This window comes from Falco biarmicus, chromosome 2 (assembly GCF_023638135.1).
Source record: "Falco biarmicus isolate bFalBia1 chromosome 2, bFalBia1.pri, whole genome shotgun sequence".
Classification (NCBI taxonomy): domain Eukaryota; kingdom Metazoa; phylum Chordata; class Aves; order Falconiformes; family Falconidae; genus Falco; species Falco biarmicus.
The window spans coordinates 113960962-113980708 of NC_079289.1; the positions used below are offsets into that span (position 1 = coordinate 113960962).

Genomic DNA, 19747 nt, shown 5'->3' on the forward strand with positions numbered 1-19747 from the left:
CCCTGCAGGTGCAGGAGATCAAGCCCCTGCTGCGTGTACGCCAAGCCACGACGCAGGGCATGGCTGTCTGCAGGGGAGGACACCAAGCGCCCTCCTGTGACACTTGCGCTTGGCGTGCCCTGCGGCCCTGCCGGCTACAGCCCCAAGGAGAGGAGCAGCTCCCAGCTGGACACACCGCTGCTCCCAGCAGCTCTGCCACCAGCTCCCCTCCTTCGCCTCTCCCCCCACGGCAGCTCCCCTCTGACAGGGCCGTGCCGTCTCGCTGCCAGGTGAAAGGATTCTGCTGACAACTGGTAAATCTCTTCACGAAACCTGGTGAGCGCCCTGGGCACAAACGGCACAGCAGAAGTGTGACACTGCAGGCATGAGCCACTGAAGGCTGCCAGGGGAGCTGTGCCCATCCGCACCCTGGAAACCCATCCCACGCATCCTGTGTTTGCAGGGAAACAACATCGTTTCCCCTCTCTCGCAGAGGCACGGGCTCCTCGCTTCGCATCACGCTGCTTCACTTCCAGCTTCCCCTGGGTGCCCGCGACTCAGATGCCTGTCGGCGCAAGCACAGGCGATGAGCGATGGCACCAAGGGAGAGGACGGGCACAGGCAAACAACTTCAAATGGGAGGGAGGGACCCCCACCACAGCAACGCTTTCTGCTCTAACACAGCATCCGAGATAGGCATCCTGGAGCCTGGATTGCCTGTGGTTTTAATCAGTATGCTAATAAAGACTCAAGGGCTGTGTTACTGGTATCGAAGGAAGACAGTGGAGGGAGGGAAGGAGGAAAGCAGTCCCCTGTTTTTCCTCCCTGGGGACTTGAACCTAATGGAGAGATTTAGCATCACCCTGTTGTATTTCTGCCATACCCCAAAGACACTCCTTCCCCTTTGTTTCGCTCAAGGGTAGCAGCCTTATCCACCGCACTCACACTCATCCCACCTTTTTGGCTCACCGTCGGTTGAGAAAGGTTATTTCAAGCATTAATCAATCTTCCAAGTCCCTGGGAGATGAACCAATAAAGGGGAAGGTGATTCTCAGCAGCTTCCTTTCTCCCCCAGCCCCCTTTCCAAACAGTTTATTTTTAATTGGTACTAGATTATTTTCTGCAACCGTTACTAAGGAAACCTCTGTTACTATAGCAACTGTGTATGTTAAGTCAGTAGCCCTATATCTATTAAAATGCAGTATATACACAGGCTGCGTGTGGTGGGGTTGCTCAGTATCAACACACACACAGAGACAAAGCCAGGGTACACACAGAGCAGAGCTGCTGAGATGCAAGCGTTCCTCCCAGCGCTCTTCCCACATCGTGGCACCTCCAGAAGATGAAAAGGAGGACAAGCATGGAGTAATTTTAAGCCTGGTGTTTGAAACAACAGACCTGCACCTCGTACATGACAGATGTATTTTACTGAAGCAGCCAGGGATTGTTCCCAGACCATAATCGTGGCAATTCTCACTATGTACGAAGAGCACGGACCCCTGAGGTCATCCAGGGCTCTCAGGTGGCCTCTGTGCAGCTCTCCCCGCTTCTGTTCAACACTTGGGAAGACATCGTCTTTTGTGAGGGTGACGAGGAAGAAATCTGATTAAGTGGCAAAACCGAGATCTTAAATTCCACGCACGCACCCCAGCCCTCCAAGCCCTCCCTGGCAGCCACTGCAGTTCAGGAGTTTGCCCACGCGTGCACAGTCCCCCAAATCTTGATGAGATGATCGTTTCTACCACTGCTACCAGCCGGAGCAGCAGGGCCCGGCAGGGAATTACAGGTCTTCCCTTTGCTAGGCTTGCACTTGTGCAGGTTTGTAACACGGTGCGCTAAGTTTCGTCTAGATTAGAGGTATCAGTGATAGGTAATGACACCCCTGCCAATGCACTTCTCAACTAACACGACTTATTTTCCTAACAGAGGCACACCACGGAAGATGCAAGCGCAGGTTTTGTTTCCCTCCCACAGAATTAAAAGAGGACATTCTCAGTTTTTTCCAATCTCTGAACACCAAATGCTTCCCCATCCAGGTGCGCTGGCTCCTGTGTAGTAAATGCACACCTACCTCTTCATTACCTTTTGCAGATCCTATGGAAATAATTCACGGCTTTTGCAGACCACAGGCTGAAAACTGCTGAGTTGGAAACACTGTGGCACACAGGTCACCCTGGGGCAGCTTCACCTTCGGGCTGCAGGGGGGTTTGCTTGCTCAGGCAGAGGAGAGATCTCTGCCCACAGTCTGGTTAAGGCACGGGAAGCTTTGGGGGGCAGCTTTGCACTCCTGCTCTCCCACAGGGATGACCATCAGATATGAAAACTAATCCAAAAGACTCATTTTACATTTGGAAAAAATGATTTAAAAAAAAAAAAAGGGGGTGGGGTGGGGAGGGAAATATCCTGAAGCTAGTGGTCCAGGGTGATGGTAACACTGCAATACAACCCCTGGGAGTCCATCTCCTTCCCTCCTGGTGGTGAGCCTACTCCAGCACAAAGTGGGTCTCTCTATGCCCCATGCAGCTTGCCAGGTCATGTTTAAAGATGCCTGCCACGACATGGAAATGCTGCTGGTGCATGAGTGAGATTGCAAGAAGACTGACAGCCCAGGCACCGAGCCAGCCAAACCTCACCCTCCTGACACAGGGGAAACTCCCTTTCCTGGCTTGGGGATTTGCCTGGGCAGAGAGCCAGCAAAGGGCTCAGCCTTCCAACGCTGAGTTGATCCCGTCTGCCCCAGGGGCTGGGCTTCCAGTGTGCCAGGGCAGGGCTGTCAAGCAGCAGAGGTGGTGGACGCAGTGATGTGAACAGGCAGAGCTACACGGCATTTTCTGCTGCGCTGTCAAGGGGGTGATGTTCTCTTAACAGCCTCACGAACATCTGCTTAGTGAGGGGAACAGGTGCATATGTCTAGGTGAAGTTATCGTGCATATCATCTGCAAACCATAATCCTGTTGCCACAGTGTCTCCTGGCTCCCTGGAGGGTGCCAGTAAAGAGGGTATCATACCTTGAGGTGCTGTAATTGGCTTTACATATGCTATTAAGGCTTTCAATTTACACTGGCAACAAGTCACGGTTACAACCCTCCCATTTCTTTTAAGCCAGCCTGGTCCCCCAGCCCCCGTGAAGCCAAGCAACCTGTGTGAAAAACATGTGCAGGCGCTGAACTCTGCAGCGATGCTCGGGCAAGCAGTGCCGGGACAGAAGACGTCAGCTCTCCGATGGCACAGACACGCTCTCCTGCACCACTGAGGGCATCCTGATGTCTCTGCTGGAGGGTGTTAGATGGGTGAGACTCATGCTGGAGCCTGGCCAGGACATGGGGGTCTTTAGGTGCCCTGTTAGGGTGGAGAGGCTGGCACAGGTGGCAGGTGTCCACAGCAAGCCCACACACATACTGGACACCCCACATCACGGACTGTCCTCCTGCATCAAGGTCCCTCTGCACTAATTCCCCAGCTGAGGAAAACGTCCCCACTCCTTTGCGGGAACAGGCATTGTCTCAGGATACCTGTGGCAGTCTCTGGTCCTCAAAACTTGCTCCTCTGGGCTGGGGGGGCGGCCAGGTCAGACACACCTTACAGCCACGGCAGGCTACGGCACGGCTAGGAGCTCTACAGGCTGATGTATATGGCAGGAGTTTTCCACACACCATCAAGCAGGCAATCAGTCTCCTCAAGCTGGGCATGTGGTAAGCACGTTTATACAAATATTTGGGGGAAGGGAAAGCAGTCATCAGAGCAGGAGGACCGAGGCAGTGACGTGATTCACAGCTTTTCTGCTGACTCGCTGCCATGGTGAAGCCACTTGGCTCCCTCCCTTCTGTTTCCTAATCATCAGGCAGAGGTTACAGGCACTTCGCAATCTGTATCTAAAAATGCTGCGATGGAAAGATGCTCTGTCTCAGATTCCTTACATCATCTTCCCGTGTAGGCAGCAAGAACAACAGCAGGAGTTTACTTCCCACCTGGGAGCTGCTATTACCAAGTCCTGGGAATGGCAATGTTTAACTGCAGTCGAAGATACCCACTGCCCTCCCCCAAAAAACAAAACAACAAGCCCCATACAAAACCCCAGCAAGCTGCCCTGCAGGGAAGGAGGAGAGGGCTGCTGGCTGGGGAACGAGCCGGCTCTGCAGGAGCCCATGGCTCTGGCCAGCCACCAGCAGCCCGGAGAGTCCCCTGGGAGCCCTGTCACCATAGCAGGGAGGTGGTGTCCCACTTTGGAGGCTGCTGCCCTCTGGGGAGAGCTCCTCCAGAAGACGCTCTTGCCTGGAGAGAACTGATGAAGCGTTGCAAAAAGTTCTCCTGGGGAATGTCCTACTTTTAAAAGCCTCCATTGGGATTTCACAGTGCTGGGGGGGGGGGGGGGGGGGGGGGGGGCGGGGAAAGGAGCAGAAAGAGGCCAACCCAGCCTGAACCCAGTCCCAGTTTAACACCAGACACGACTTAGCAGGCTGACTGGGAGACTCATTTCCAGGAACACGGCCCCGGGCCAGTTCTTCTTGCGAGGAAACCATCTCTCCCCAGCACCCTCAGCCTACAATCCTGAAGGGCACTGACCAGGCTTTTGGCACAAACTCAGCCGACCTCTCGGCCTGCAGTCACCACCCAAAGGTGCCTCATTACTTCCCTGACTGGGGCCCGAAACCCACTCAGTGCCCAAATTCCTCCCAGAGGATGTTTGCCTGGGATTCAAGAGACCCCTGCGCAGGTTCACTGCCCTGCCACAGGCTCAGACGTGCACTAACCCTCAGCCCCCTGCCAGCCTTTCTCCCTTCCTGAAGGCTGAAGAGCCTCCTCCACCTCCACACACGTTGCAAGGACACCTGCATTGACTGCGGGGAACTGGGGCAACCGGAGTCAGGCAAGCACATGCCAGCCTTTGGACTCAGCAAGGCAAGGGGTGGGTGACTCATGTTTACCAAGTTAACTGAAAGAAAACCAATATTCAAAAGGGAAAGATGAGTGAGCCTTTCCAGAGAAGAGGCATCAGCGGAAAGGCATTTGCAGAAGAGAAGAAAACGAGATGCTGCTAGGAAGACCTCGCTCATTAAGCTTAAGTGTGGCACAGAAATCACAGCACAGTAAAGACAAAGACTTCCAGTGCTGGGGCAGCCACCCCAGAGATAGCACGGAAATGGCAGCACAGCTCCCAACTCCTGCTATTCTCTTTTAACAGAACACAATTCCTCCTGAAACTGGATTAGCGAGGTTGCAAATTGCATTAGCCAACATGGGAGGCTGCTGGTGCAACAGGAGCAGAAGAAAGGGAAATAGCATTAGACTTTGCCTGTCATTATTACTGCCATTATTAACTTGTCACTTTACTGTAGTGTTCCTATAACAATGAATTATTGCCTGCAAACAGGCTGACATGATTGAATTACTGCGAGAGCAGCTCCATGGGAAGGAGAGACAATGTTAACCCTTTCCTGAGGAGGGCTCAGCTGCTGCCCCCTCCCAAGCGGGCAGACAAAAAGAGCTGAGGCTTCGACTCTGAACACCAACCTGCCACCTTGACCTTCAGCAGTGCTGGTTTCAGAGCAGTGCCGAAAGTTTCTGTGGTCCCCAAACTGCTCAGGTCCCGGTTGCACGTGGGCTGCTCTGGGTTGGACATGCAAACAAACGCAGAATATACGTCTGTCTGCAGCAGCAATAAGGATCCACAGCTGGAGCTCTCCCATCTTCGCACGTCTTCCTGCAACCTCTAGCCTACTCATTTTGTAAAGCTAAATCCTCACTTCTGCAGGTGCCTCCTTTCTGGTATAGAGAAGACAGGTGCCTGGACAAGCCACCAAACTGAATGACTGCCAGTCTCGATGGATGCAGGTCACCTTTTTTCCCCCTCCCCCCTTGCAGGGTCAGTACCGTCTGCTTGCCATCAGGCTGTTAATCCGACTTTGTTCTCCCTGGCCGGCCAGACTCCCCTGGAAAGATGCTGCGATGGCCCTTCCCAGAGCCCCTGGGCAGAGCGGGAAGGAGCAGGCATGCCTTCACCCACCCAGGCCATGCCCCTTCACATCACCCCAGGTGCCACCCAAATGCTACTCGCACTCCCCTGGGGTCTGAGAGGCTTGAGCCTGCCCGCAAGTACTGCTCACGTTTGCTAAAAATCAGCTACATGACACTTCTCTCCTGGAATTTACTGTCCCTTGTATGAATGCTGCAAATAGTGCTCCCTGCAGCACAGCCTGGTGGGTGCCCCCAGCCCCAGAGCAAGCCTAGGAGCTGGCTGTGACCCACCTCCTCTCAGGGACAGAAAGACGCCAGGAATAACCCACCAAGTCACTCACGTTTCAGTACGTTCAGCAAGTTGCCGCCAGGTCCACAGCCCAGCAGATGCAGACCGCTCCCCAGCCTCCCAGCCTGCTGCTGCAGCAAGATGAGTGGGGTACTTAAATAGCTGCGCACGCCCACGCTGACCACCACCCGTTCCAACGGCCCAGCCCCGAGGCCGGCCATGCACCCTAAAGCACACTGTCCTCCTGCATCTTGGGGAAGCGCAGCCTGACGCACCCAAAATGCAACCACAGGGTGCTGTGGCAAAGTGGAACAGGCATTTCTGCTCAAACCCTGCGGTGGACCCTGCTCTGCTGCACCCCTGCCAGCTTCAGCCCCGCACTTGCGTCAGCCAAACCCATGCACAAGCGGCTGGGTGCCCCCACGCTCCCCAAAAGCAGCGCGGTCAGACTGCTGCCCTGCCAAACACAGAGGCAGCGGGTCAAGTCCATCGCTGCACACCTCATGCTGTGGCGTGAAGACTGCAGGCAGTGACAAGGACATCTGCTGAGCTAGGGGACAGCCTGGCATTACCAGCCATGTCACGCCGGAGTCGGCAGAGCAGCTCACGAACTAGCAGGGCACCAAGCAGGGCCTCGGGGAAGCATACATATGTGACCCAGAAAGTCTCTTTAAAGCCCAGAAGCCATACATCTGTGAGCATCTATGGAAAAGGCCGTGCGTGTAGCTGCAGTGATGGAGAAAGCTGGGAAGCCCGCAGCCTCCAAGGGCCAGCCGTGGTAAGCCAGAGACCACTGGCTGGAACATGCCACTGGCTTGGGAAAAGCCAGACCTTCTCCAAGAACCGGAAAGCACAACTCTCTGAAGGACAGCGAGACACAAATACACCCCAAAGCAAAATGCCCCGCAAACCTAAAACCAGAAGCCTTCCTGCCAAACCCTGAAATGAATGAAAGTTCTGCAGGAGAAAGAGGAGGGGCGGGAGGAATAAAAGATTCCCAGCATGAGTTGTGTATGCTGTCAGGAAACAATATACGGCTCACTGATCACTTGTAAATTAAAATATGGAGATAGGATCACTGGAAGATAAATTCAGTACCAAGCTACAGCCACCGAGGATAAAGAAAGAAAAAAAATAACATATTGAGATATTTAATCAACTCCTCATCAGAAAGATTTCAAACAAAGGAGCACTTGGTCCATTAGGAAAAAGAAGTAATTAAAGGTACCTGAAGAACAAGTTCTAACACATACAGCAGCACCACACACCAACTCCTAAGCTGTTCTGGAGGCTGGACATGAACAGTCAAATTTCTTAACATAAATCCTTGGTAGGGTTTGTGTAGATACATGCCAATGGTATGAAATGCCATTTTCTTGTCGTCCAGAGAGCAAGCTCTCCAGACAGACCTCAGGCAGGACCATGAGGTCTTCTGGACAATGCCTACGCCAGTCCTGCCAGCCCCAGGTTGTCAGTGCTGTCCTCTGTGCAGATAAAAGTCCCCTGAGAAGGACCAAACTGAATCCACCCAAGAGCTAGCTCACTCCACTCACCTTTAACTACTCCCTTCCACCGGGTTAATTTTCTGCAGGTTCAGTAAACTGAGCTGGCGCACAGTGGGATTGATGCTGGCACAAGGAATGGGACAAGACCATGCAGCCAGCAGCATGTGTCCAGGGATGAGGATCATCTCCTTCTGTGCAACGAAGTGCTAGATCAGCTCCACCTGCACCCTAAATGCTCATGATGCTGCTGCTTCCATAGATTAACTGGCGAATTCGACTACTGTGTGGAAGAACAACCCAAGTTAAATGAACCATCTGTCATTTCTTAAGAAATTGTCTTCTTGAACTTCTTAAGGACCAAGGAAATATTACTGCAGGATGGGCTACAGATCCATCATTACCTGCACTCCTTGTTTCGCTATTATATGGGACAGGGAAAACTGTAGGAATTTTCTTTTAACAGCTTCAAATCCCTGTTTAAGCAAGTAAGATGGCCCTGCCCTGGGAGCCAACTTTTATGTTTACGTGTTAAAATAAAAGACCCTGAGCCGTAGGTTCAGCGTGTCCAGAGCCTGCCACTTTGCTGTAAGGAAGCAGATTGCAGGTTCAGTGACCCCAGCAATTTACTCTTCAACCAATGTCAGAACAGGTAGAAACCCCCAAATAATAAGCCTCTTATGAACCAAACTTCTGGAAAAGCATTCAGCTAAAAATTGTCCTTGTTTGTTCTACTGACACAGAGAAATTAATCTCAGAAGGTAAAATCACCACGGGAGGAAGTGGCTGGGTTTATTTTACTGAAGTTGCTTCCTTATTGTGGGCATTGCTGCACCACCTGGCTACGCAGGTCACTGTCATGTTGAAGAGCAAAGCCATTGTGTCCAGCCAACTGTGTCCCACCAGCAGAAGACACCCCCTGACCATCTGTCGAACCAATGCTCATGAAGGCAAGAAGCAGGGGATTTTCGGTAACTGGGGCTAGGCCACCCCTCTGCCTGGCCTGTTTACCGCGGCTCTTCTCAAAAGAGGACACAGCCTGGCTGTGCAAAGGACCGATGGGGCGTGCGTAGTTTCTCATCCCAGGAGAAACACCCCACATGATAAAGAAGCAAGACAAATACAAATGGTACAGGTCCCAGGCACAAGGATGGACAGCCAAAGCTGCTGCTTGGACATGCTAGGAGGGACACCCAGGCTGGGTACCGCTCTCTGACTGGAGAGCTGAGAATGCAGCAAGAGAAAAATCGTGCCATTGCAGCACTGAGCCTGCTGGCCTCAAGGCCACTCACCTTTTGGAGACCAGTGGGGCAGCCAAAGGGCTGGCACTCCATGCATGGACCAAGGAAGGAGAGCGGCCGTCAACACCTGGCTGGAAACCCAGTCATCACCAGTGCTCCCTCTCCCCCGGGGGCTGTCCCTGCTGACTCTGCTTTTGAAGTCTTCAAGGACATGAGGGACGTACAAAGCTTTAGAGCTGCACAACGTCTAAGTACTGTTCGCTGCAGAGTATTTTAGTCCAAAGAGAGCAAACAGGTAATCGATGAGAAGCTAAAGTGTGTGGAGAGAAGACGCTCAAGACAACATCAAAGAAACTGCGTGTGCACAGACTGCAAACAGACTGACACTGTGGCTCTGTATAGGCATGCAGCAAACGGGAGTGGAAAACCGTTCGGGAGATATCAAAGAGAGAAGCAGAGTGCCTTGAAATCGAAGTGAAAAAATTGCTCCTAAAAAAGTCACTGTGAAAAGGAAGAGTTAATTTGAATAGAGCAGCATATTCTGAATACAACCAACCCAGGTCTCCTGGTGTTGTCGTGGTCGGTCTTGTTAGGGGGCAGAAAAGCAAGACTGCCTGCAGTAAGATCAACGGGCACACAGAGCAGGCTGAGCTGGGTTAGGTCCCTCTAGGTGCAAGGATCTGTTCCCACACCCTTCACCCTAGTGAAATGCATCCGAGATGCTTCATACATTTAAAGTCCAACTTCTCACGTTACACCCTTGGGTGCATTTTCCAGGCTGAAGCCCCAGGGGAAGCCCTGAACATAACTGACTGCAATCAGCTCAACACGTTCAGCTCCAGCAGAAACACTCCACGTGCAAACCTGCAGAGGAGCCAAGTATCACTGCTCCCAGATGGGCAACCAAAGGCAGGGGGAGGCGAATCACAGCTCTGACCCTGCAAGTCCAGTGTCAGCATCCCCAGCGTGGGGCCAGGAACGCTGCAGTGCATCCAGCATGAGCTCCTTCCCCTGCTGCTCACGCTGACGGGCTCATTTCGACATGGCAACCGTTTTGTGGAATCAAGATGGCATTTGCTCTGGGTGCTTCGGCTCTGCTGACACCAATGTGACCTCCTGCCAACGCGTGACCTGCACTGGGCCAGATCTAACTGGCTGAGCGATGTGGCCGAGCACCTCTCCGATACTGGTGAGTGCAAAACCATAGCTGGTTTGACAAGGTCAGCCAGGAAGCACCACACTGGGAGCCGGGCAGGGAGAGCATCCTCACGTGGGTGTGTGCCCACAGGCAACATCCCACCTCAAAACTGTATTTACAAATCAGTGCCTGAATGCTAGAGGGTATGTTATGCACCACAGTGGCAGCGACAAGAGCAGGCTCTCAGCTGTGTGACAGTGATGGTACACGGAGAAGATGGGGCACAGGGATGTTGGGAATAGGGTGTGATGGCTAAGTGCGGAGGAAAAGCAACCTGGGGTGCCAGCCTAGGATAAATAAATGTGCAAAGGAGGTGGCAGCAAGTCTCAGTGGGGAAGCTGACCCAAAGGACCTGGCAAGTGTGGGGACAGAGCTCCCCAAGGCAAATGTGCAGGGGTAGGAGACTACCAGGGGTAAGAAGTGGAAGAAGCAAACCCTCCTGTGCTACCTGGAAAAGAAAAAGGATTCCAGCTGGGTCACTAACGCAGGTCTACGCAAGGGGACAGCCCTGGGTCCTGCAACACTGAACCCCTTCATTTTGTCTGTTCAGTGTGCTGGAAGCTGACAGGAAAGAGCAGCAGCTCGGAGGCAGAAGAGCAGGTCTTAACCCACTGGCGGTGAAGGGAAAGGAGCAAGTCCTCGAGCAGCCAGGGCAGAGGAGACTGCTCTGCGCCGCAGTCACAACTGCTGCTGAACAGCCTCCTGTCTCTCCACACATCCTGGACTCCTCCATCACTCAAGCAAGAGTACAACGATTTGCCAGATGGAGCAGGCAGCTGTAAAGCAGGGAAGCAGTGCTATTCTATGGAGCAAAACCACTCTGGGATCAAGTAAGCAGCAAACTTCAGTTGCCAGACTTCACTTCTGTAAGGAAGTTTCCAGCTCATTAACTTCCCTTGTTTAACTTCATTGCTGGATGCTGGCAGCCGCAAAAAGTGTCAGGTTTTTCAGTAGGCGCTTTGTGGCCCTTGCAAACACTTGTTTGAGCCTCCATTCAGGAGTCTGGTCAGTACCCCAGTGGCCACCCATTGTAGAAAAAGCATCTTTCACATCCATCTACAAGGATGAGCGGGATACTGAGCAGTCCCTCTGAGGCTGCCAGGGATGGTCTTGGACAAAGAGGTAACAAAGGTAACGAAGAGGTCCTTTGCTCTCCGTTCTTTAAGTTTCTCTGGCCACTGCTCGCCCAACACAGTCAGGCTGCTGCCAGTGGTGGTTTCTTGTGGATAGCAGGAGAACAGCAGAGCGCTCTGCACCCACTCGGGTGCAGCGTTTCAGGGCAAGCACGGCTCTGGCTCACCCCACTCTGAAAGTAAGGTTCAGGAACAAGCCTCCCCAGCTTCTCCCAGGCCAGCTTCAGGAGCCTCCACCCTCCCCCTCCACAATGGTTTCAACTTGACAGCTCCTAATAAACCAAACTTTACCAAGCATCCCCTGGAGAACCCCTGGAAGCTAATTAATGCTCTAATGAAGAGCCTGACTGCCTTGTTTGCTCGACAGCTCCCAGGTCAATCAATCTGCCGTAGCCCAGCTTGCGAAAAAGCAGCAAGGAGCCCAGCACCCCTGGCGTCTGCTCAGTTATCATCCCCCGCCGCCCCTCCCCATCCCTCCTCCCATGTTCATTACTGTCAAAAACCAGGCAGCAAGAGGGCAGATTTACAGAGGCGATTGCAGCTTCTCCCCATGCACCTGCTCCAGTGCTAGTCACGAAGGAACTGGCCAAGGGACAGTGCAAGGCTGGAGGGGCAGGCAGAGCGCAGGGGCACGGGGAGGGGGGTACGCTGCAGGTTGGGATGGACAGGTCTGTGCCTGAGCATGAAAGGTGGGGCGTGTGCTCAGCAGGGGATTGCTACAACCTCCTGCTTGTGCGAAGCTCTACTTTTTCATTCTGCTGTTGCCAGAGACCTCCCAGCACTCAGGCCTCAGGCCCTCTCAAAGCTCTGCTGAATCACTCACTTGTGCTGCAGGGGAAAGGTAAGTGCGGTAATGCACACGAGGACAATGGCAATTTAATGCACCAGCACAAACCTGCTCAGGCCTCCTCGCTGCAAGAGTCCTATCCAGATGTCCTAACCTGCCCAGTCTGCAGCGCAGGCCCCATCATCCCCGTGCCGCCACGGACTGTCTGCTGCCCTTGTCTGAGTCCCGCAGGCTGCACAGACACGTGCTGCTCCCAGACAGCACTTCCCACCTCGGCTGCTCCGTCCTGAAAACCTGGCAGGGAGAAGCAAGATGCAAGGAGGGGCTGGGAACAGAGCCTGCCTGACAGCCCTTGGGTCTCCCCCTGACCCACATGCATCTATCTATCACCTTCCTCCCTTGGGCAGGACGCGGAGCACAGGCACCGTTCCCCCTCCATGCTGTGGGAGAAAGGGGGCAGAGATCAGTGAGGGGTACTGCTCAGCTGGTGTCCTCACACAGAGAGCTCAGCCCAAATCCAAATGCTTCCAGGGTCACCTGGATTCAAAAGGAACCACCTGCACCTCTACCTCCCATAAAACCTGAGAGATCAACAAGTGCCAGGGAGTCACCAAACCTGTCCCCTCCAAGGGGACATCTGTCCTGACTGATCTCTTGCAGACCAGCCCAGTAAAGCTTGCACGGAGGATGCTCTTCCCCACCTGGAAAAGGGCAAGTGTGCAAAGGGCAGGGCAACGTCTCTAGAAGCAAACACAATGGTGAAGCCTTGGGGGAAAGGAAGGGTGAGCCTCAGCTTTCAGGGATGAAAAAATCGGGGTGTCAGAGGCAGGCCAGGTACCGCAGCAGAAAGGGAGCCCCAAACACACGGATGTGGGCAGGAAGAAACCTCCACCTTGCAGCTGGGGCTCGCTCCAAGCTCAGCCTGCGCTCCTGTGTGTGGTCTCCTGCCAGCTTTGGCTTCAGGGAAGCAGCTGGCATGAACGGAGCCGTACTTTCATCGTTCCTCCCCCTCTGCTGCAACATGAGCTCACTGAGAAAGAAACAACACGCAGCTCAAAAGTCAAAAGGAGAACGCTGCGTTGTAAGGACATGAAACAGCCCCAGACAATCTAGCCAGGCTGGTCCACAATCCTGCCCTTTGGACCCCCACACCAGCCGGGACTTCTGCCCCAGGCTCCAGAAGTTGGAACCCAGTGCTTGCCCTACAGCAGTGCAGGTCTCACTCCCCGCAAAGCACACACGAGGGGCTGCGTGTCCCTGCCTGTGCACAACCCTCCCTCTGCTTTGCAACCCAAGGCGTGCAGGCTTGCATGACACCAAAGGGCAGGCCACGAAAGGGAGCTCCAGATCCTACTGCTGCTGCTGGTGAGGTTTCACGCACCAGCAGGTGATGAACACCGGTGCCCTCGTGATATGTAAATTCTCTATCAGCTCTCACGCAGCCAGCACCCTTTGTAGGGCTCTTCCTCACACTGCCAGTCTGTATAACGGCTTCAAGCCCAAGAGGTCGGGAATGTCACACCCAACGGCCAAATCTGGCTCCAGATGCCAAGCAGGACACTTGTGCCATCCTGCTTACAGACCCTGTATTCAGAGCTGAGTTAATGCTGCCGCCTCATTTGCTCCCTTCTTCAGGAGCCGTGTGTTTCATTTCTCAAATACCGCTTGTTTCTTCCTGGTAGTAGGAAAGGACCGGAGTGTTTCAAGCTGCTGCTGTTTCCTCACCATTACCTGTTGGCCATGAAACAGCCGCAGGGGAAATGACTTCGCAGCCACATTAACACACGCAGTGCAAACCCAGCGCTGCCACCTCTGCAGTTACCACCCAGCACCGATGACATCTACGAACACTACCCACTGCAGGACTGCCAAGGAGAGCCAGCCTGAGCACCGCATCCGCAAACCGGCACACCAGGAGAAGCTTCAGCACCCTGTTCCTTGAGGATGTGGGATTTCACAAAGCCAAGAGGCTAGTGAAGCAATCAGGCAACTGCTATTTTACCTTTCTCACCTGAACACACTTTAAAGGCTGACTTGTATCAACTGCCACATCTGCACCTGGAACCTGCCGAATGGAAAGGTCGCTCTGACGAACAGGGAGCAGAGGTTTAAGAGGAAACTAGAATCCCAGCGTTAACGTCCAAGCTGGAAACACATGCTGGCTCAATTTGCCAAAAGACCTTCAGACAAGCCTTTACAGCGTCCCTCAGTGGATCGGTAGTGGAGATAGTTCACCCCAAACACACTGGCATATGGATGAGAAAGCTGGGACTAAGATACCCAACAGCAGCCCAAAGGCATCTCAGATTAAGGTGATGACAGAGACACTGAATTAGACCGACAGCACTCTCAGGTGTTCAATCCTTTTGAAGAAGCCCTGGATATTCATCTGAAAACCAGCCCCTGCTTCACCAGCACAGGTCTGACTGGGCAGGCTCTAGGATATTCATTCAGAGGTGTCCAAGGAAGGTGCCTCCCACGTCATCCTGGATCCTCTCTGGAAATCATCATGAAATTATCCAGCCAAAGACCCAGCAAGGATGTGACGTGACCCTCTGCAGCCTGCAACACCAGAGAGAACCACAGCAGTCACTGGTGTGACTGCTGGCATTGCATTTGTGGAGAACATCAACCACCTGCTCTCAGAGGCTGCCTTGGACACGGAGACAAAGCACAGAGAGTGTGCAACCATGGCACTGGGGACGCTCTGTGAAGTCCCTCTCTTCTCTTCCACCTCCCTTTGTAAGCCATAAAACCAGAAACATTATGCAAGGCTCATTGGACTGACAGCTAAGATTTGTGTAGCAGTAGTTTTGTCGAGCAGCAGGGGGATAGGGAGAGGTAAAAACCATGGAGACCTAGATGACTTGTTCTGTTAAGGCATCACTTGATGGTTACTGCTCCAGTAAAGAAGAACTGGCTGCCAGAGCACAGTTTACATGTCCTTTGAATGTCCTCCTTGCCACCCTGAGCTATGACAAAGAGGGTCTCTTCTGGAAGCTGTTACCAAGGATTTCTTTCTCTCCCCCTCACACATGTATGCATGCACAGAGATGTGCCATGAAGAAGCATGTTACTCCAGGGACCATATCCAGTCAACGCTGCCTCCTAGGGAAATAAGCCAAAATGATGAACATCACAAAGCTGACCTTGCCAGCAGTAAAACACGTATCACAAGGCAGGATAATCAAGATAAATGGCAAAGATTAACCTGGAGATGAAGGCAAGGAATGAGAGACGGAAGAAAGATGACGGAAAACTCATGAGGCACCTGAAAGTCACAGAATCCCCCGACTTTTCTAAACGCATACTAAGGGTTGGGGAAGGTGGAGGGGAGTATGAAAAGGGCCACCGAGGGGAAAAGCACAAAGCCTAAGCCAGAAGAAAGACCTTAGGAAGCAGTTCCTCTGCATGGGAACATGAAGGGAGGACTACCAAACCGCATGGACCTGAGCCAAGAGTCCTGAAGGTGCTAAAAGCCTCGCTCCACACATCAACTCCAGCCCTAAGGCAGAGACAGCAATGGACTGTTCAGCTCAGCGATGGCCCAAGCTGCCCTGACTGCAGACGTATCTTCGCACCCTTTGTGGACAATAGAAGGCACCACCAAAGTATCAGTGCTAAGACCCAGCTCTCTCCACCGGCTGCACAGGGAGAATAAGCACGTTGTAGGTTTTCTGACTCTCGCTGCCAAGCCAGGCGTTTGTTGCCCAGCTGTTGCACACTCTGTGTGGGCACCCACGGCCTCGGTGACTTCCCGCTGCAAAGGGCTCGGTTTCTAGCGGGGATGAAAGTCACGCTCTGTGATCGCCAGCTGCTTTTGAAGATGCCTCCAGCAGAGCGAGAGATGCAGCCAGTTACCAGACAAGAGCTGCGGCACCTCACATGGCACAGACGCACATGCAGGCTTTGGTGGGAGCATGTCTCTCTTCCTTGACCCTGTTTGCCCCATCCCTCTCCCCTCCTTCCCAGGTTAGTCTGCTCTGATGAATGGAGCCATCAATCTCAAAGCTGCCTCCATCTCACAGGAACAGTCCAGAAACTGGACCGAGCTTCAGTCACCTCACTTCCCAGAAGAAAGCCCCGTGGCCAACATACAAGGAACAAAGAGAGGACCCGGTTCCCCAGAGGTGGATAAGGGAGCTCCAACACATCTGCGGGCAAAGAGCCGAGCAGTTCCACCTGTACAAGTGTGAGACACCAGTTGCAGCCATGAGAGGGGTCCTCACTCCAGACAGACCACTGCAGCACTGGTAAATACCCCATCCCCATGACACACCCCCAGCCCCTCTCCTGTGCTCTTGGCACTCACCTGGCCGCAGGACCCTGATTTCCAGCAGGTTGGAGGTCCTGTCTGCCAGCCGCGTCCAGCTGCTGTTGTAGTTCTTCCTCCAGAGCTCAGCCACGCACTGGTACTTGCCAGCCTCCGTGTCACTCGCCCTGCTGATGCTCAGGCGCACGTTGTTGCTGGACTCAGCCTTCTCGATGGCAGTGCGGGTCCGGAAACCCGCATACCTGTCACCCCACTGGACCCCGCCATCACGCGTGAAGGTGACCAGGTCATGAAACTCTGTGCTGCCTGCTGGCTGGAAACGCCACGTTACAGACACGGGTACCCATGATGGGTAGTGGGGCTTGATGATGCACTGGAGGTCAAAGGACTCGTTGTAGGTCACCCCAGGGGTGCGGGAGATAGCTGTGACAGCAAAGCCGGCCTCTGTGGAAAGAGAGAAGAGGGCTTTAAGAGACACCTGCCTAGTGAGTCCAGGCTGTTGGCACACAAAAACTAGAGTGTGGTCACCCAGTCGTGGGCATGGAGTAATCAGCCGCTTGCATTGTGCCGGCTCCTCATTTGCAATTGCAAAGCGGCACGAAAAGCAGCAGCAAAAACACACTTGGGTGTGTTCTGCCCAGACAAGCCAGATCTTTTAAACCCAGAGGGTGAGCAGCCAGCCTCTGCAGGCTGCCACAGCCCCGGACGAAAACGTGGCAGCGCAGCAGCAAGGGAGCAGCACCAGGCACTGCAGCTACCCAGCATCAGCCTGACAGCTTGCAGACCCCGCAGTCCACATCCACCCCTCAGGCAGGGGGTGCCCCCCCCATTCCCCACACCCAGCCTGCGGCTGGTTGCGGCAGGTGAAGGGAAGATGAGGACAGTAACAAGCAGCAGCCTTCGTTCATGCATCGGAGAGCTGGCAGTGGTTACAAATCCCCAGGATGGAGGCAACTAAAAGAGAAACAGGTTGCTCTTGTTCTTCACACAGCATGGCTTTTGTTCTCTTCCAGATCACAGCTCCAGGACAGCTTTAGGCAGTTATCCTTTAGGCTGTACGGCACTCTGTAAGCCGGTCAATACGTTTTGACTTGTCTACCCCCGGCACCTTGTTTAGGGGACTTTAAAACCAGCAGTCTATTAGTAATTCAAAAGTAACGTTCTGCGCTGCAGAAAGAAGTATTTTCCTCTCTTGTAATCACTTCAGCGCAGCCAGCAGATTTAGCAGGGACCTCATTTTCTACCAGGAACCTCCCCAAGAAGCGCTCCTTTCTCAGGAGGCTCCGTGGAGTGTCCCACGCCGGCTGGCAGCTCTCCTCCCTCCCCCTTCAGTGCCAACCACCCCAGCACCTGGCGCGGCTGCTGCTGCTGGAGGAGAGCCCTGCCAGTGCCCAGTAGAAAGAGGAATGTCTTCTGGATCAGCACAGAGCTTCAGCCTGCCACTGGCTCGAAATTACAGTTTGGGAGACGAGCCGGGAGCTCCCTGCAACCCGCAGAGCTGCTGCACGGACACTGCTGGATCCGCCTGCTTCCAGCAAGCGCCTTTGCAGCCCCACGGCGTCACCGTGCCAGAGCTCCAGGACATGTCACTACTGAGAAAACAGGTCAATCTTTGGGATTAAAGACTCTTGTGACATGTTCAGTGATTACCCAGGAGAAGAGAGTGAGACCCAGGCTGTCTCCCCTGCAGGACTGCTGCATCTCATCCCCACGTAAGCCCTTACCTTCAGAGCCAGCAGCAGCCCTCCTGTCCTGGCCAGCATGTTACTGGGCCCAGCTCAGAGCATCACTGAGCCAGCGACGGCCCTAGAAAGCCAACTTAATTCCACCAAGACCAGCTGACTTCTTAAAAGTTGAATCTCCAGTTGCCCTGGGCAAGGAAGCTTCCCGAAGGGATTTCTCTTGACTGCCGTACAAAAGCCAGGTGTGCTTCTCATGTCCTCAACTCAACCAACATGGTCATGGCACTCAGGTTAACACACAAAGGCCATGCTTCCTTCAGGACTTGGTACAAAAGGAGAGAAGCCACGCATAAAGGGGGCAGATTTGCTGCAGGACCTCCTTACAAGAACGCAGCAGCCCCCCATCTCACCCTGCCTGCCCACTCCTTCCCCCAGCCAGCCAAGAACTAAGTCCCTGCCAGGCACTTGAGATCCTCAAAAGTTCAGGGACATCTGGTCTCATCCAACGTCACATCGCTCTCCTGGCTATTGCTTCTGAACCACCCTGTGGACAGATTTATGGGTTTAAACATCATTTGTGCTGGTACAGCTAAAGAGTTTCTTACCCTGGCAGACTAGTAAACGATTAGACCTTAACTTGAAGTGTGAGTGTCACTAAATTTACTGCATTTTTTTTTTACTAGCAATTTCTGTAGCCATAAACCTCTCTTGCTCCTTCTTAGCACCTTCCATTTGAGTTTCTCAGGGCACTTCAAAACCACTGCGCTGAACAAAAAATACCAGATTCAGCAGCAACGAAACAATACTCAACATTTTCTCCCCTAAATTTTCATAAGCTACTGCAGCTTTGCTAGTTATAGGAAGAGGACCTAGGAATTTCTTAGGACTTGACAGAACATGTTCAATCGCTGGAGATTTCTCTGGGACAAGGAGCAGAGGAGCAGGGACAACTACCTTTCCATCACATCTTCTAGAACTGCTGCTGGGCAATTCTGAGCATCTTACAAATTTTAACAAGAGCAAAAGTGATACATTTTAAAATCTCAGCACTCAATCTCAACACTTCTACAAGTGGCCGAGTAGAGAGAAGGGCCAATACATAAACTTACGGCAGGACAAATGCTGCTGACCTCAGAAGGAAGGTGCCATTAAAACCAGGTAAGTATCTGCCTTTAGTTCTTTACAAACTAATGTCCCTATGTGCTTTCGGAAGCTATATAGCAAAGATTTCTAGCTCCAGACAGAACAGCCTCTGAAAGGTCCAAAGTGAAGGGGAGGAAAGGAGGAAAAAAGCAAGATTCTAATCAGAATACGATACAGCTTTGAAGTCTGGTCTCTCACACATCTTGCCAAAGCTTAAGTTTAATACTGCAGGGAACCAAAAAAACCTCACCAACCGAAATTCTTATCTCAACCTTTCAACAGAGCTCCCAGATTGTTTATAGCGCTGGCATTCTGCAAATCAGTAGCCTCACAGGAGCAGACATCCCTTCTTCAGTCTTCTGCAGAGCGCTCTGGAAACGAGTCCAGGGCTTAATACAGCAAGGCCTGAGCGGGACCAAAGCAATTCACAATCTGTGCAAAATCCCTAATGCCCTACCCGCCCTCTCCTAAACTGACGTGGTTGCACTGTGTTTGGAATGGAGGAGCCCCTCGGCAGAGCACAGTACCAATGATCCCGGGAGCTGGTTCGGCTTGGGCATGGACA

The 19747-nt window shown here is 53.1% G+C and overlaps 1 protein-coding gene across 2 annotated transcripts in view; it reads right to left on the reverse strand.

Moving 5' to 3' along the window:
- The window catches only part of IGSF3 (immunoglobulin superfamily member 3), a 100088-nt gene that overhangs the window by 12935 nt on the left and 67406 nt on the right, over window positions 1-19747 (reverse strand). For both annotated transcript variants that reach the window (XM_056328730.1, XM_056328729.1), the window contains one exon: window positions 16397-16801. In XM_056328730.1, the coding sequence (XP_056184705.1) occupies window positions 16397-16801 (405 nt within the window). The remainder of the gene's footprint in view (window positions 1-16396; window positions 16802-19747) is intronic.